The sequence below is a fragment of the Cavia porcellus genome, unplaced genomic scaffold (genome assembly GCF_034190915.1).
Source record: "Cavia porcellus strain 051 isolate PalLab524CR breed Dunkin Hartley unplaced genomic scaffold, mCavPor4.1 scaffold_15, whole genome shotgun sequence".
Taxonomy (NCBI): Eukaryota; Metazoa; Chordata; class Mammalia; order Rodentia; family Caviidae; genus Cavia; species Cavia porcellus.
The window spans coordinates 17,562,009-17,581,189 of record NW_026947498.1 but is presented as its reverse complement, the minus strand read 5'-3'; the positions used below and the strand labels follow the sequence as shown (position 1 = coordinate 17,581,189).

At 28.7% G+C, this 19,181-nt stretch overlaps 1 protein-coding gene across 2 annotated transcripts in view; it reads left to right on the top strand.

Moving 5' to 3' along the window:
- The window catches only part of Ncam2 (neural cell adhesion molecule 2), a 448,375-nt gene extending 438,492 nt beyond the window's left edge, over nt 1-9,883 (top strand). For both annotated transcript variants that reach the window (XM_063224717.1, XM_063224714.1), the window contains exons 17-18: nt 1,690-1,809; nt 4,785-9,883. In XM_063224717.1, coding sequence (XP_063080787.1) covers nt 1,690-1,809; nt 4,785-4,896 — 232 coding nt within the window. In that variant the 3' untranslated portion in view covers nt 4,897-9,883. The remainder of the gene's footprint in view (nt 1-1,689; nt 1,810-4,784) is intronic.
- Nucleotides 9,884-19,181: the final 9,298 nt, after the last annotated feature.

Sequence of the window (19,181 nt, the reverse complement as noted above, 5' to 3'; positions counted from 1 at the left end):
GGTAGGGAGGAGAAGTGGGTGTAAGCGTAATTAGAATGTATCCTGTCCATTTACAAACTTCTCATAATGGATGCAGTCACTGTGCACTGTAAACATGAACTAGTCAAAAACAATTTAAAAAGTGAAATAAAAGATGGGGCAGCTTTCAACTATTAATAAAGGCATACAGTGAATATATCTGTATCCACCAATTAGATTACTTAGTACTTGAAGAACACATCATACTTTGATTACTTAGTACTTGAAAAATCATACAAGAATAGGTAGATAATCTGAATATACATGTATTTTGTAAACAAATTGATTATTTACATATGGTTTTTCATATCTTTACCAACACCAATGCTTCACACATTGTTGTAGATGTATGTTATATGCCCAGATATGAACAAAATTATCAATTCTGCTGCTGATCAAAAGGATACTATCATCCTTTATATCTCAGTATTTGTAAGATCTCTTATCTCTAGGACTTTTTCTTTGCTCTTTTGTTATATGGTAATCTTAGTTTATATGCTGTTTAGGCATTAATTTCAATGTCACTTATCAAGAATTAGGTATCAAATAACAGTTTCAGTGCCTTTAATGGTCCCTATATTCTATCTATTCATATGTATCTTCCTTTACATCTTGGCAAACAGTGACTTTTTAATTTTTTTTTGTTATTTTTTTATCAGAATGTTGTATAATTGGAATTACACAGAATCAAATGTTTTCCAACTTTATTTTGTTATGTTCTTTTATATCTTCCCATGAATTGATTGATCATTTCTAATTGTATATATATATATATGGAGTTTATTTATGCATTCATTAATTAGAAGAAGTCTTGGTTGTCTCCAATATGATACAATTATGAATACATGCTTCATAAACATTAATGTTCTGATATTTGTATGTATGTAAATTGTCAAATCATTTTGCTGTGTAGAGATGGTTTGCCTGGATAGAATAAATTCCCCATCTCCTATTCTTTTATTACTTCTTATATTTGAAACTGTATTAGAAGCTCATAAGTCACAAGATTCTCATCTACTTTCATCATTTATCATCATTCTGAGACTTCTTGTTAGTCTCTTTTTTGCTTAATTTTTAGAGCTTATCCATTTGCAATTAGCTTTCGAATTTTCACTAATTATGAAAATATTCATATATTCAAATACATAAATATATTTAAATATGAATTGGTAGATGAAACTGTATATAGGAACTTTTCAATGAGTTTATCTAACCTGTTTTCTTGAAAAATGTGAGTATTGTATAAAATGTTATTTAACAAGATGGCTTGCATGTAAATTTTAAGTTTTAATTAGAATCAGTATTTCTGATAATGCATTTTAGATTTGTCAATGTCTTAGAATGTGATTCATTGGGGAGAATCTATTTCATGTTTTAAATTTTATATAATATATTTTTTTATTCTTCAAAAGTGACAGTAATAACTTAAAATGTAAAGTTCTTTTGCAAAATTTAAGGCAACCTTGATGACAAAAGAGGTCAAGATGAGATTTATTTAATCTGAGTTAATATATATAGTAAAATTACTTATAATATTAAAATGTTACATTATGGTGAATACAATCGTGTTAGTTTTAGTTGAAGGAACGTAAAATTAAGTGGATATTTTAGGGTTTTTTTGTAAAGCATCCAACTTTTCATTATAAAAGATTTTTTTCTTTCCATATCTAGGAAAGATGGTTCAAAAGAACCAATAGTGGAGATGAGAACAGAGGATGAAAGAATTACTAATCATGAAGATGGAAGTCCAGTAAATGAACCAAATGAAACTACACCACTAACAGAACCTGAGTATGTGTCTTGCTCTGCTTACTTGTGTTTGGATAAATATGAGTGGAGTGATGACATACGGATTTTATTTGTAATATGCACTTACAAATGCTAGCATCATTTATTAAAGAATTATACTGTTTATTTCTTAATGAAAGTATCTGTGGATGTCAAAAATTTATTTCTGTTGAAATATTTTTCACATGAATACTTTGTAGCAATATCACAGAAATTCAACTATTGAATTATATACTTATAATTTCATTCAAACATGTCAAAATATAAATTGTTCTAACACAAATCATGCTATTTAGAAAAGTGATTATTTCAAAATGTATTTTTACCAAAATAATGGTAGATCAGAAAATAACTCTTCATTTTGAATATATGACAATGAAATATGTCCAAGACTATTAAATTTTAAAAGTCCATAAAGAAAATGAAGAAATATTACTAAATGGTCTATCATTTTAACATTTGTGCAGTAGTTTCCATTCACAACCATGTTATTTATTTATGTTTGTAGCATTCATTGCTCTGTCATAACAGTAGATTGCATCCAACTAAACCTGTAAAGGTTAACATATGCCTAGATTCATGCATATGAATATTAAAATTATTTAAACTAGAGATACTACTAAGAAGTAATAGTATTGCAGTGAATGTGCTTGATGCCAACAAAACCATGATAATCACCTTGTATCCCTCTTCAAAATAAATTTTTAAATTTTAAAATTTTATTGTTTTTCCAAACAAGTATCTCCTTTTTCTCAATCAGACAGCGTTCCCTTCCACTGTTAATTTGAATTAGGAATTTTATCACCAATCATAGGCTAGGTGTTCTCACAACTGAAGAAAAATTAATTTTTTTTAGAAATTCCATCTGCTCTCAATGGCTGAAACAATACATAAATAAGCACAAAGTACTGCTCTGTAGACAATATTTCAGTACAAATGTCTCACCACTTTTATTAATTGAATTTGGAGTTTACTGAATTGTCACTTGGTGTTTACTCTTTTATAGCCAGACTCTATGATTGCTTAGATATCAGAAGTCTTTTTACTGAAGCAAAATATTAGACAAAAAACCTAATTCCTACTAATTAACACTTGCAAAGTTATAAGGTGTGTATGGAAATCTTTGAAAAATACCCAGTTATATAAAAAAAAAATAGTCGTATCACTGCTTTTGCCTTAGTGTTTACTCCAGGCCTTAATTACTTAAAAGAAGTAACACAAAAATTTAATTAATAGTAACTGCCTTAAAAATTATTTAACATAAGTTGTGAAAATTTCTGAATCAGAAATATATCATTCAATTATTAGTTCAAATGGCCCATTAAAATTCAATCTATAGTTCTATGAGTAAGATACATAGTATGTGCTATATTTTTCACTTTCTTTTTTATTAGCACATGTTTGTATACATAATTATTAATACTCATTGTGGGAGAATCTGAACATACACATAACACATTTTAGTTCTTTGCTTTGTCCTTTTTTTCTCCCATCCTCCAACCCTCTTTCTTTCTCCACTTACAGAAACTTTATTTCTATTTTCTTCCTTTAATTCTTTATTTTTCCTTAAATCCATTTCCCTTTCTTGCCTCTCCCCTCCCTCCATTTCTTGTTTTTGTTCTCATTTGATAAAATTCATTCTGCTTTCATATATATATATAGCTTCTATTTTGTTCCTTATTTATACCTGTAACTTCTCACACAGTAGTAACAATGTGATATTTATGTTATGTTTAACCTCCTATCGGAGCTCAAAACTTCTGTACTGTGGGTACTAGAGATGACAAATTTGTTTCATAATCCTTCACTACCCATGATTTCAACACACTAGAATAGAAGAGAAAAAGAAGTGTGAATGCTCTATTTGCAAGACATAATAGAGCTTCCTCTAATAGATATAGATACCCCTTTATTCCAAATAATTAATCTTACTAATTTTTATCCAGAACATCCTTTTAAAAAACTTTTAATTTTTATTAGTTCATGTTTGCAGTATATAATTATGACATACATGAGCATTGTTTTATGGTACAATGAAACTATTTATATTTCTTATTAAAAGTATAAAATAAGTTACAAATAAGGACAATAGCAACATTCACTATGCACAAAATGATCAGACTAAAGGCAGAAGTGAATTAAAGCATTTTTGTAAAAAAATAAATTCTTAATGGTGATTAAAAAATATTATCTCAAAGGAAGATCTTTCACCTTATGCCAATAATCATGTAGACAAGATGTGAACATAACTTAATGAGGGTTAAAATGATAGATAAAAAACCAGAAATCTTTACTCAGTGCTTATTGATATCATTAAGGTAAACATTTGTGAAGCTAGCTTAATACTAATAAAGGTTCCTATTACTTTATAGGTTACAAGTCAAAAGAAATACTCAGAAGTAATACACAAGTGTGAAGAAAAACTAGCAGTGAAAATCCACCAAAGAATATTATATCATAAATATAAAAATGTATATTCTAAAATATATTAGTCTGTGTTAGATTACAAATATTTGCTAATTCACAGCTTTTAAATTTTATGTAACAATATATGCAAGCAACTATTAAAACCATTTTCCTTGAAAAAACTGAAAACTAAAAATTTTGTATTTGTCATATAAAAAGATTTTAGTTTTTATAATCCAGAATAATTATATTTTAGTACTTGTTAGTTTTTACATTCAAGCTACTCAATATGAATAACCTGGTTCATATAAACATGCAAATACATTGCATAATACATCTGTAATGCTTTGCATTACATTTTCACAATAAGCAATGTTAATGTTTATTGCCTTTTCAGTTACTGTGGTCTTAATTTTATAATACTTCAATATTTTTCCCTTTCGTGGTTGCAGTATATTTTGCTACAAAACAATAAATTAAATGTTAAATTATATATATATATATATATATATATATATATATACACATATAATCATTTGTCACAAATGGAAACTTTTTTTTTATCTTTCCAGAAAACTGCCTTTAAAAGAAGAAAATGGGAAAGAAGTTCTAAATCCTGAAACTATAGAAATTAAAGTTTCTAATGACATCATTCAATCAAAAGAAGATGATGGCAAAGCATAACACAATGTCACGGGAGCTCAATCATCATTACAAGGGCATCTGGATTGCAGTGACCCTACGACCAAAACTATTCCACTGACCTTAATTTCTTGGGAAACTTTTAGCTTGGAATAGCTTGTACACATATACATATAATCACATACTCCTGCCCATAATGCATTTTCTTTTGTTGTCATTGTTGTGATTGTTCACTTGTTAAGAATTTCAGTACAGAGACTTGACTGGCACCAGCTCTTGTGTATTGATTCAATTAAGTGCTGTAATTTGTCATATGGCTAGAGTGCTCTATTTCTTAAGAACTTTGTCTCATATACCATCAAGAAATATATTTCAAACTCTCTGACATATGAGGGTATAATGAAAAAGCAAAAGCTTTGTAAGCTGAACATGTAAGAGAGCCCTGCATGTATATGAAATTTAATTTGGGCAATAGGTTATTAAAGTGGCTTTCACCTTAAAATGAAGGTAGATAATAAATATTATACTTTTTATCAGGAGAATTTCAGGGAACCCAGGCTTAAAGAAGCCAATTATCTTTTGCAGATATTAAAAGTTGAGGAAACTTTGGAGAACTCTTTTCAGTACATTTTCAACATCGATTTTTTGGTAGACTGAAGTACCAGATCAAAATTTTTACTTCTTTAAAAGATATAGTTATGTATAAAATTAGATTAGAAATATAAATCTCTATATCTCTTTATTTATGCCATTTCATTCACAGTGGAATATACAAAAACTAAATGTATTGCTAGTGAAAATTATACTGACTTCTGCCCTCAGCTTCAAATAAAGTAAATTGAAATGGGAAAAATATTATTATGTTGTCTTGATATATTTATAAATACATGATTTTCTTTTATTTTTAAAATGATTTCCAAAAGTCAAGTCTTTACTGTTCAAATATTTCAGATAATATTCTCAGATGCATTTTTAGTGCACAGGTTTAGGTAAAACTTTAGAACCAATTTTTTTTTAATTTTGTAGTTTCTTCATTAATTGAAACTGGATAATGGAAAATTAAAAAATCTAAATTTAGTTAAATAAAGAGCAATTATGTAACATTTAAATATGTCATCAACTGTCCATTATAAATAATAGAATTGTTTTTATTTGATTATTGTAGCTGGAAACCATTTTAAAATGTTTGATAAGCACCTTCAGTTGAAGAAATTCCTTAACTGTTCAACACACTTTCTGGTATCATTTATTAGGGTCTATGGTTATTAACTTCCAAGCTATGCAATCTCCCAGGGGTAAAACATTGAGATGTGGTATAACTTATATGAAAGTAAAATATGCTTATGACTATAAATATACATATCTTTTGTGAGAAGGTTGTTGATTATTTCTTAACCTAGACCTCCAAAGGTATTTGGGGGTCTCATTATATTAATAACCTTTAGTGTTTCAGTTTTTGGCTGAACAGTTCAAATATTGATGATTGAGAATATATTCCAATAGAACATCAGAGAAATTTATAGTGTAGAGGGACCTGTTTTGAGAATTTTTCTCTATAATTTGATGAATAAAATGCTAATGCCAGCTATAAATACTTTTATTTACCAAGTGCTTGAAACTGTCAGCCAAGGAGAGAGCAGTAAGTAATTTTATCCTACACTGTGCTGACCATCAGCAGGAAGAATAAGCCCATCTGCATGTTAAGACAGAAAAATCTCACAACGTCATTACCATATGCTTCAGGGTGATAATGCAGGAATCTCTCCATTCTACTTTTTTGGCATAAAATTCTTGTGCCTATCTAGGAGTCTGAACAGTATCTGAACAAACAAACTGGCTAGGTCATTTTCACCTGCTTGATTGTCTAACTGGTTTCTCATAGATTTGACTGTATTTAGTTTATGTCTGTCTAATCATCTGTTTTGTTTTATTTTGTTATGCTTTGTTTTGTTTGTTTTGTATCAATGTGCTAAAACTTTTAAAATATTGGAATTAGTTTGTGCAAAGTGAACAATTTTGTAAAGTGTCTATGAAGCAATGACCATGAGGGCTAATATTTCCTGCATAGGGCCACATGGATTTCAACTAATGATATTGAAAGAATTCCGATGACAAAAAGACAATTTTGCATGTTTACTGTTGTTATACTTGTGCTACATTGCAAAAATACAGAAATCATAATAAAGGAAAGTTATTTTTGTGTTTTCTCAATTTGAATATTCTGTTTTCACATTCATTGGATTTTCTATGTAAAGTACTTGATGGAGATATTTCCTTATATATATATATGTATATTGCTGTTAAATTTCTTGCCACTCATATGGAGTAATTACCTGAAATTAATAGATAATTTGGAAATAATTGTAAACAGACTGTTTCAAGTGTATTGTTTCAGTTCTTCGAGCAATCCTTACCTCTTGTCCTTGAAATCTGTGCCACGCAGGAGCAAGGCATTACTGTGATAAATCTTTTTTATTTTAACCTTTTAATGGAATGCTCCAGATTACACTATTTGTAAAAATTTCCAAATAAGAACTGGCTTGTAGTAAATTGAAAAACTGAAGTACTTTATGTCTTATTTTCTGTTAATATTCTAAACTAAATACATCAATATAACTGTGTATATGATTTTACTGTCTGAGAAAACTCTTAAATGTTAGTATAAAATGTCATAAGTTCACTGACTATAAGTACTGTTAAGATAATCTGAACCCTATGTTAAACTGAGAGGCAAAGATTCCACAGAAAACATTGCTATTTCTTATTAAGTTATGTGCAATTAAATAATGACAATCTACATTTAGAACCTGTACTCTGACACTAATATTAGAATTTTAATACATACTTGTTTCAAAAACTGGCACCAATTAAGTGTCAACACATGTTATGATTTGCAAAGGAATTTAAGGATTGTTATTTCTAAAGATTTATTTATTATTTTTTGTGGTACAGTATATTGCCACTCTATTAATATTAACATCTAATACCAATATAACATTCTTTAAATTTTGCTTTATTTTTAACAGTAATAGTGATAAAAAGTTTTACAAAAGCTATTTTATCCAATAAAGTTCTATTGAATTTTAGTCTGTCAATTAAACGTTTATATAAATGTAAAGATTTTATGAATCAAATTATTTATTTCAGTGCCAAAAATTTATTGTAATTTTGTAATCACATGTTTATTTCATGCTTCTTATTTTAAGTAATTAAGATGTATTTGTGCCTTTGAATTATCATGACACTCTGCTTCACTAAAAGTAATACGACTGCCATTATTGACATGAATTGCTCATGCTAACAACACTCCAGTGATAGTCGTTTATATTCAGCAAGTGAGCTCAATTCAAACCACTTTAACTTGAATATAAAATCTAAATGTAATAAATTATACTATATAATTTATTTTCATTTATAGCAAAGAAACTCTTTTCATATATTCCTGATATATTTTTAATTTGTTCTGTATTGTTTTTCTAGACAATAAATAAAATCTAGATATTGTTGAAACTGAGTTGTTAGACAGTTGCAAGAAAAAGCAAATGGGTTTTTAAAATAAGGTAAATTCAGTGGTATAGTTTTACTAGCCCTGTTAAAATACTTTTGACTTGATATTGGAAAGTAGGAAGAACATGTTCCAATAGATTTGGGATCATAAATCATCCTCATGATGATAAGTCAGTCAGAGATGAAAATATCTACAACTGAAGTAGTAGAAAAATATCCTTTACTTCATAATTTAAAAATATTGACATATAATATTATAATTATCTATGAAATTATCCATGTGTCTTTTTCATGGAAAATAAAGTAAATGCTCTTATTTGAATTCCTCTTGGAGTTCTTCTTCGTAGTCACATTCGGTGCTTATTCAACAAACTAGGAGAAGGTGAAAATATTTTTTAATTGAGATTGTTAGCAGTAGTTATCTCTAGACAGAGAAAAAATGTAGACTTTCTTATTAAGCATTTGGAGCATTCTTCCATAGGCTTGCAAATTGAAAGTGCATATGGGTATACTGACATACGCTGAAATTAAAATGTCTAAAGACAGAGAAATGAGACACTCCAATTACAAAATGAAAAACTTTCAAGAAAGTATTCCACACATAGGCTTAAGAATGTTCCAAGATGAAATAATTTTGGGTGCAAATGAAAAAGTTATAAAAGAATCTAAACATAATAATTGCTGAACAGATACACTTTTATTCCAGATTCCACCCTTCCTTTTTTAAAAGTTGCATTTTACCCATGTAGATGCAGCTATTTAGCAAGATTATACAAGAATGCTTATAGATTATTGCCCCATATCAAAGTCAGAGCCTTTTATATTATGTATAATAGTAAATATTTATTTAATATGTTTAATGCTCTTAGAAAAACAGTTCATTTTTCACTATAGGATTTTACCAGTAATTTAAATCTGTTAGTTGGTATCTTTTTTTTTACAATTTTCAGAGTTCTTGCCAAAAATTTATAATTATAAAGATTAAAAATATAAATTCAGATACAGTAGCTTTACTTTCTTCTTCTGATATGAAAATATATATCTTTAGACATCTAATTTTATTCTTCTGAGGAAAAGAATAAGCAAAAAGCAATGAGTGATGGGGTAAATCATTACCAACCAGGCAGGAAATTACAGGAACGAAGAATTGAGAGGAAATGGAAAGACAGAAAAGGCAAACAGCTTCTACACTTTGAACAGTCAAGAATGACATGACTGCGTGAAATGCTGTACTAGGCAGTAAGAACATGCTTATATGAAAATTGAGGCCAATAATACTTACACTGAGAAGATAGCCTAGTGAAAACTAGAAAAGAAAGCTCACAGACATAGAATTTATGATTAAATTTACAAAGAAGATTTTTCTATTCTAGAAAAAATATGCATATTATATAATAAATGTTACTGTCGAGAACAAATGTAACTGTTCCAACTCTCAAGGAAATGTTCATGGTTTAAACTTTGCCTCTGATCCCTTTTAGAAATAGGTGAACGTCTTAGAAATAAAGGTTAACAAAAATCACTTTTTTGGTATGTGAGTGCTATTCTGTGTTTAGTATGAATTAAAATATACTGTCTTATTTTCTTTAACTCATATATTTCATTTAAGTTCTATATTCTTAAGTTAGTTAAGATGAAATCTTTTTTATAGTCTCATTATAGTATGTCCCTATGAAATGCTGTGTATATATGTTTAAAGTGTAAAAATTATACTGCAAATGTTGAAGTTTTGTATTTATGAGAGACACTGAAAGTATGGCTTACAGTATATCAAAATTGTCACTCTTCATCATTTGTATATTAATAGTAAAAATACTTTTACTTTAATAAAGTGTTGAATTTTATGTTTATTTTAATAAGACTTCTAAAATGAACAAACTTATGACCTGACAAATAGTTTTAACTTTAAAAAAGTTTAGACATACCTCTAGATATTTAAAAGAAGAAACTGCTTTCTATCACCTTTCATCAACCTAATTCACACTTTTTTGGCCTCCACTCTGTGTCTAGTGAAAAGAACAGAGTGAATAAATGGTTAGTCAAAGGACTGACACTCAACATGCTGACCCTGCCCTTTGAACTTGAGCACTAACATCACCAAGGAAGTTTCTAAAAATTTTAATCTTTGAACAATCCTAGTGACCTGCTGAATCAGAAGGTTTTTTGGGGGGGTGAGGGGAGGGTAGTCCTCACAGTTTAGTTTTAATGTGATTTTTTTCTTCTCATGTCAAATATTTGTGAATTTATAGATGTCAAGCATCCTGATGATACAGTGTATCTTAACCTCAACCAAGTGATCTGCAAAATCATTTACTTAAAAAAAAGTTTTTGAGAACAAAATAAAATTTGGAATAGAACACTCAAAACCTATTCGATTTTGGACCAGAGCACTGCCTCAAACTTAAAAAAAAAAACCAAAAACCAAAACAAACAAGCAAAAGAAAGAAAGAAAAAAAAAACAGTGATGGTTTAAAAAACAAAAGCAGTAAAAAAGTTTTTCAACAAATAGTATATTAAACAAAAGCCATATATTAAATTCTAATTCATGGTGGAAATTAATTTCATTTATCTTCATATAGCCAGAAACTTTTAAGGGAAGCTGTTAATTAATATACATACACTTTTGTAAAGCAATTTTCATATTTCTAAAAATGAATATAAAATATGGCATAGTCTTTAAAAATTAATACTCAATGTCAACTTTTCAAAATTGTGACTTTCAATGTATTCTTTAAAAATTCTACAAAGAACTTAAACACATTAATGAAAACTAGAATAAAGTATATTTTGAAGGATGAACAGAAGGATATTTATATCTTGTGCTTATTCTTTTAGTATTTTTTACTTATGAAAACATTAATTATAATGAATTACAAAATATAAATCAAAATCAAGACTAATATATTTTGAGAATTCATTCAAAGTGACTTTTTCTACTGTTTAATAAAAAAAATTTTGCCTAAAAAATTCTCTCTACTTGTACTATAGTTAATGCATATATTCTTTACACTGTCTCCTAAAATTTATGTCATAAATGGTTCCAACGTTACACATGTGGATTTTAAAAATAAATTTTCAGTATACAGGCAAGTATATTATCAAAGTATAATTAATACTTGTTTTATGAAAATCTTTTTACATATGACCTTATTTTATGAACTTAATTTTGATATAAGCATTCTCAATAAAAGCCATAAGTTTTTGTCCTTTAACTTTTTTGAATAATTTAAATCATTTTTGTTTATTTATACCATTTTAAATTTAATTTAAATCATTTTTGTGTATCTATTGCTTGTCTGGCAAGGGAGATAAAATTATTCTAGAATTACTTCATACCCATCAAAATTTATTCATTAGTATGAAAGTCTATAAGAGGCAGATATTTCTACTATTTAGATGACCTCATATTTGAAAAAGATTGACTTGATGAGCTATTGTTTTCCAGTGCCTCCCTTTACTTTCAAATTCCACATTTTAAAAAAATTCCACCTTTTGCATTCTCTTCATTTTTCTTTTACTGTCATTAAAAGTGAAGGCCAGAAATGGACTTGAACATATTGTTAGAATAAAAGATAATCAGCATGCTCAATCCAAAAGTATTTAAACTCTCTCATAACTGCAGTGCATGTAATAAGACATTATTTTTGGGATGTCATTTTTAAATATAGGTTATAAAATTTTTCAATTTTGTTTTCACTTAAAGAATTGATTAGCGGTATCTTATTTACTTCTAACTAAGGACTCAAAAACTGAAACCAAAGGAAGGGATGAACACGAATGAATTGAAGATTGCCCTATTTTGACTATGTGAAAAATCCTTTACCAATTCTAAGTGGAAAGGGTCTCATAAAAGCATAAATGAAATTTTTATCAACTTAGAAACCGTATACTCATGGCTTTAGTTATCAGAAAACAAGATGTCAGACTTTTACAATGAGGATACAAAGCAGATAGAATTGGAATACTTGAAGAATACTGGAAAATGGCTAAGAACCCAGAAATGGAATTACAATAAAGTTGTTCATATTCTAATTTTATCACCTATTACTAAATCTAGACTTGAGTAACTGATGTAAAAATATACCCCATGGTTTTCTCATCTATAAAATAATGATACTAAAATGAGTAATATTCATTTCAACAGATTGTTTAAGGACCTCTTGAGATAGCATTTATGAAATAATTCATTGTCTTTCACAAAACAAATAATTATATTTTATTATGCCATATCTGCCATATTTAAACACCAATATCTGCACTAGAAAGTTATCTTTTTGATGAATAATAAAATGAAATGCACTAGGTTAATATTTCAACAGTATATGATTTTTCATGTTGATTTGATTAAACTTGGCAATTATTTTGCACCATGTGGTGAGATTGTACTCTTTATTTGGCTACTGCCTTCTAAATGGGAACCTTCCAAACTCAAATCTCAATGTGTAAATTCTTACAAAATCTATTTTCATTACATTTGCCTTATACTATTGATTAAGTTGAGACACGAATAGGCATATAGGCACGGCACACAGTATACTTCTATAGTTACAGTGTAGTGGCAATCAGTTCTCCATTTCCTAATTTTTGACAATCTTTTCCATCTGGAAAATATACTAATTTCATTATCAACATGTCCAAAGTCTCATTACCAGTATAAAATTTAAGAAGTCGTGTTCTGATAAGTCACCTTGTTTGTGGTTTGATTTATTCTACAAAAGTGTAATTGCTAAATCCATTGTTTTCACTGACTCTTACAGTGATCCTTTGAGATGTGCTAATTTTTCTTTTAATTGGTATGTGATTGTAGCTAAAATTTTTTTCTACTTGCTTCTTGGCCAGTATTTAATGGCAAGAAATTTATTTTATGTGAGCATAATTCCATTACATTGAATATCATACAAATCCTTTGAAAGCAATGTAATATTTTATATGCATTAAATTAAGACAAAGTGATTTTCTGGATTCTCTTCAAGATAGTTCCCATTCTTTGTTGAGTTATAAGTGGGATGTTATTGAATATAGTCTTTACAATTATTTAAATCTCACTTGTCTACTAAGAAGATCTTCAAGATACTTTCTTTTATTTATACCTGGTCTAAATGAATGGTATATCTGATTTGATGTTTCATGCCAAGACTATGTTCTGTTGACACTACATGAACTTTGATCTGTACCCATGTCATTTACAATTTTTGAAAAACTTTTGACAAGAATGAGAGTAAAAGGGTTAGATAAAAAGCTGTTCTTCTGACTTCTGTAATTTAAACATGAATCTAAATAGCATTTATCTCTCTTGCAACAACATATTTTATCTAAAAGTAAGAATTAAAAAGCATCAATCATAATATGCCATTTAAATTTTCCTTACATATATCTGCAAATTAATTACTTATTTTTTGTTTTCCAATTCATCATAGCCAGCAAGACCCTTCAATGTCCTGCAAGCCTGATTTTCTTTGTATCCACTTTTGAAGGCAATTTCCTCTGGAAGACTTCACGCCTAGTCTGTTTACCTTCCTCTTCTTCACAGCCACATAGATGATGGCAAAGCAGTAGGAATTTATTAGAGTTATCCTTGTCTGTTTTATATATAGATGGCCCATGTTAGTTCGATATCATTGCTGTAAGAAATTACAATGAAGTAAAATGCTTAAAGTAAAGCAAATTTTCATTATCCTACCTTCCAGAAGATACACTCTCATGTCAGCATCACTGAACCATAATCAAGGGGCCACCAGCGTACTTACTTTAGGGATTTCTATTGGCTGCCTACATTTTTAAACTCATGGTTTCTTTTTATCTTTTCTTTTTTTCCTGATTTCTGTTGCCATGGGTCTCATTATTCAGATGGAGTGTCCTTTAATACTGTTGTCCTTCAGAGTGTTGTAATAACCCTTGGTCCACTTTAATGATCTTTTTTTCCCTCATGTTTCTTAATCTCATCTGCAAAGTCATTTTATACTGTAAAGTAATATTTTTTAAAATAATAGATTCTTTGAATTAGACCTAGAAAACATCTGAGTGACTATTATTGATCTTAAAAAATCTATGTAACAAATCATTGTAAAATATGCCTAGGGCAATTACACTTTATCTCATAATTTTGTACATTTATTTGGTTCAATTTTATGTTTACTTCTGCCTTGTTGGTTTAGTAAGATCAGCCCATATATTAATGTATTGTAAAAGATTCTCTAGAGGAAACAAAATAGAGAGTGGAGAGGTTATATATGTTTTATATATATAGAGAGAGAGGGGGGCAGTTTTATATATATATATATATATATATATATATATATATATATATATAGGAGTATACATAGATACATAAATAAATGTTGGTAAATCTCATATTTACACACATCTTTTATTCACAAATTCACCTCCTTTAAATTTTATATTTCTTCTTGGCTAGGGCAATTATGAAGTCTTTGAAGTCTCATAAATCTGGAGACTCAAAGGAGATAGTGTTACAAATCAGTGAGATTCAGAAAACCCATCACACCAGTAAATAACTTAAACACAGGCTCACTGTTACAGCTTTATTTTGTTTTATTTTGTTTTTTATTTTGCTATAGTATAAATTTTTTGTCAGCACCAAAAGTGTGGAACACTATGATGTTAAAGAAGCCATCATATAATTGCCAGAAGGATAATGTAAAAAGTAAGCAAATCTATACACAGTATAAGAAGTTACTCCAGTAAGAACCTGCTCTTTCTCTGATGGAAAGCTCTAACCTGATCAACATAGTACAAGGCAGCTTTCTAGGGATGGAGTCATGTCAGAACTCAGTGCTGCACACTGAATATGGCTTTTAATCACATTTAGTCAAATGCACATTGCTTTTGATGAATGAAAGTCTCTATTTCTTAGCCTATGTGCTACGTCTTTTCCAATTATCCTGACCCTTTGAACTGTAAGCCAGTTGGTTGATGGCAGTAGTACTGAGAGTTAAAGGCTAACTGAAATACAGAGAATGATTCATACTGATCACTTGATTATTAAAAATCCTTCTCTGTTGACATTATTTTTGAGTATTAACATAGAAAAGTTTCTATATATTTTTCTCATTTAAAAATGTATATTCACGTAGCTATACCCTAGATTTATTTTTAACAGTATTTCAATAAGATTTCTTTCAAATTCCTGTCTAATGTATTTTGGCTGCAATTTTGGCTGTATTTTGGTGAATCAATATATAGGTTCATTTTTGGCTAATAATCCTTCCAATCTAAGGGAATGATCAGATGTTTCTGGAAATCCTGCCTTTCAGGGGTGTCACAGAGAGGAACCACAGAGCCACAGGTTGCCTGTACATAATGTCAAACCACCTGTAAAGAGAGTCTGAATCCTTGTTCCTGTCAACTGATTGTAGGGAATTATATGCAGACTAAGAAAGCAAAGACCAGGAATCAGAAGCAGAAACATGGGCACTGGAGCCAATTATTTGTGAAATTTACTATAGTGACTTTTTGCCTAAATAAGCACAATTGTTTATACTGACACTGCTACTAGGCATTGTACTTCCTTCGTGCTTGTGGATAGACATAGTACAATTTCAGTGTTATATGGCATATCTTAGTATGCCTCATAGCACGGAAGCCTAATAAAAATCACTTAGGTTAGAAGCTCGTGAATTTTACTAAGGTTTTTTTTTCTCACAGTGTAACATGTAAATGCCTTGCCAGTTAGTCCATGCTGGTTCGTATTTCTTGATCATTAGGTCAATCAATGTAGCATCATATATGTAACAACGTGGCATGATGTCTTATGGAAAGACAATCATTATCTCTCAAGACTAAAACATGTCATAACTGCTTGAATGTTTACTGGGAAAATTTACATTTCTGCCTGTGCCAGCTGAAATCAAACTGTGCTATGGGCCTCTCTCTGGACAGTGATAGAGAAAAAGCATATGCCAGATTGATAGCTACATACAGATATCAGGGACAGGAAATTTGCTTAAGCTATGGAATATTTTCTTTATTAGCTGAAACTGAAGTCTTAAACTTCTCCAGTTTGTTATACTCTCCTGTAATTCTCCAAAGTCCAGATGTCTTCTGAAGTGCATAAATTCAATGATAATGTGGGAATTACTAACCCTACATCCTTCACACTCTTGATGGTGGCACTAATCTCTGCATATCTCTGAGTGTGGTGTGGTTTTACCAAACAAAGCTGGTTTTAATGGCTTCCATGGCATTCTATGCAACAGTACTTCTTGCTTCATCAGTAGTCAATTGAGATTTCAATTTGATTTCTAATTCCACAATTCACACATTTCTGAGTTCAATTTTCAGCAATATTATATATATATATATATATATATATATATATATATATATATAATTTTCCTAATGGCACACAAAGAATCCCTTTGATTATTTACATGGGACTTGAGTTCAGACTTCATTGTCTATCTGTATATTTTTTTATCCCAACTTGTCCAGCATCATTAAAGAAAGCTAAACAAGTTGTTATACTTAGTGGTTTTACAAGTGTTTGAACCTATTTGTAGGTCTCTTATTCCTTATTTCATGTACATGGTTGATTAGAAGTATCCAGTAACAGGTATTGATATCCACAAATAATTTACAACATGTGTTATCAATATTTCCTTTAATACTAGAAAAATTATTATTATTATTAAATTTAACCATATTGAAATGTCAATTTTAGAAACACAGAACCAATTCAAAAATATCATTCTTAAAAATTATATGGCAATAGGACCACTCTTCTACCAAAGTCGGTATTAGGGCTATACAAAGGAAAATAAATGTTTAATAGGTAAACAGATGATAAATAGATGACAGCCAATTATAATCTGTACTTAGATTTTCATATATATTTTAGATTCTCTAATAAAGATTTATTTTTAAAATCTATATAATGCTAAAATACATATTATACATTAAAATAACAAATTAAATACATATTGTGTAAGGAAATAAGGAAAAAATTTATGAAACATGTCTTATACTTAATTATACTGTTAGTATTTAGGGAAAAGTTCACCAACTCCAAAAAATATCACTTTGGATAATCAATTATGTTGCTTTACCTCAAAGTATTATGTTTTCAAGGTTTCATTTTTCAGCCAAAAGTTTTAAAAATGTGAAATATAATCTATTTACTTTAATTTAAAAATCCAGTAATTTATAAAAAGAAAAAATAATAGGTTTTTGAAGACTTCATTCTATTACTTTTTATTGAAAAGAAGTTTTATGAAGATCATTAATTAAAGCACATATTTATAAAATCTTGTTTTTTGGTGATTCCAAATTACTCATGTTACTAATTATTCAAACTTTTAAATATCTTATATCCTATAAATAGAGAATTTTCATTTTTAAATGTTATGTTTATAAATGTTCTGTTCTCAGTGAACGTACTTTGTATGACGCAATTGTTTTAAATTTATTAAGACTAGTTTCACCATTCAGAATGTCATTTATCTTAGAATAGTATTCTATGTAAACTTGAAAATAATGTTTTCTTTTGCAGTTGGTTTTGAGTTTCTATAAATGTCAATTATCTGTATATGTTACTAGTACTACTTTAAAAATGTTCCATATTCTTATTGATTTTCTGTCTTATATTCTATCAGTTATTTAAAGGGCAATGTAAACTGGATTTGCAGCTATAAATATGCCTCTCCTTTCAATTTTTCCAGTTTTTACATCTTTCAACTGAAGAACTTATCAGTTATTTTGGAATTACTATATCCCTTGGATGAATTGTTATTAAATTTATCATTAAATAATTCTTATTATAAAAACTATTCCTGTTAATGTTTTCCTCAATAACTAGTTTTTGATATAAAATAGGCATTGTGCTTATGTACTGTTGAAAAGTAATAAATTATCAGCACTATATAAATGGTTCTCAAAATTATTTGACTAAGAGAAAAAAAAACAGAGGTAAGAGGGCATATTGTCTTATGACATCATTTGTAAATATAAGAAAAAAAAATAGAAAAATTCAAACCAACATATAGCGAAAGAAAGATTATTGGTTTTCTGCTCAGAGAAAAATGAGGTGGGACAGGGGAGATTTCAGGATGCCCAACAAAACTTTTGGAGACATTGTCTTGTCTTTTTTTTCATTTTTTGGTTTCAAACCAACATATAGTGAAAGAAAGATTATTGGTTTTCTGCTCAGAGAAAAATGAGGTGGGACAGGGGAGATTTCAGGATGCCCAACAAAACTTTTGGAGACATTGTCTTGTCTTTTTCTTCATTTTTTTGTTTTTTATCTCTGATAAACTGGTTATATTCATACAAAAAATTGAGTATATTATTTATCATTTGTACTTAAATACAACTATTAAAATGCAATGCATATACTTAGAATTATCAAAATATTACAAAATATTGTTCAATCATAATTTCACATGTAAAGTATAGACAATTATTTTGACAGTATTAAAGATATCTAACATCCTTTAGTTTATATATGGAATAATAAAAAACACAAGGATAACTGATGAAATATACAATAAAATATTTGCATAATTGAATACATAATTTCTCCTGTTTTGGTATCTCTGAAGGGGAGGTTATTAACAATAATGATTCAGATAATCAATTAAAATTTTTCTTAGTCTATGTTCTACAGATGTTTTCAATGTGTCACTGGCAACTCAAATACAAATTTTGAAACCATTTAAAATCAAATGTACAAATTTACACCTCAGTAATGTTGATGGTGTATACTGAAAATGATAAGAGGAAATTCAGATAGCAAAAACTATTCATGGCTTTGACGTTAATAGTTCCAATTTTTAAAAGTATAAAATAAATAATGATACAAGTTC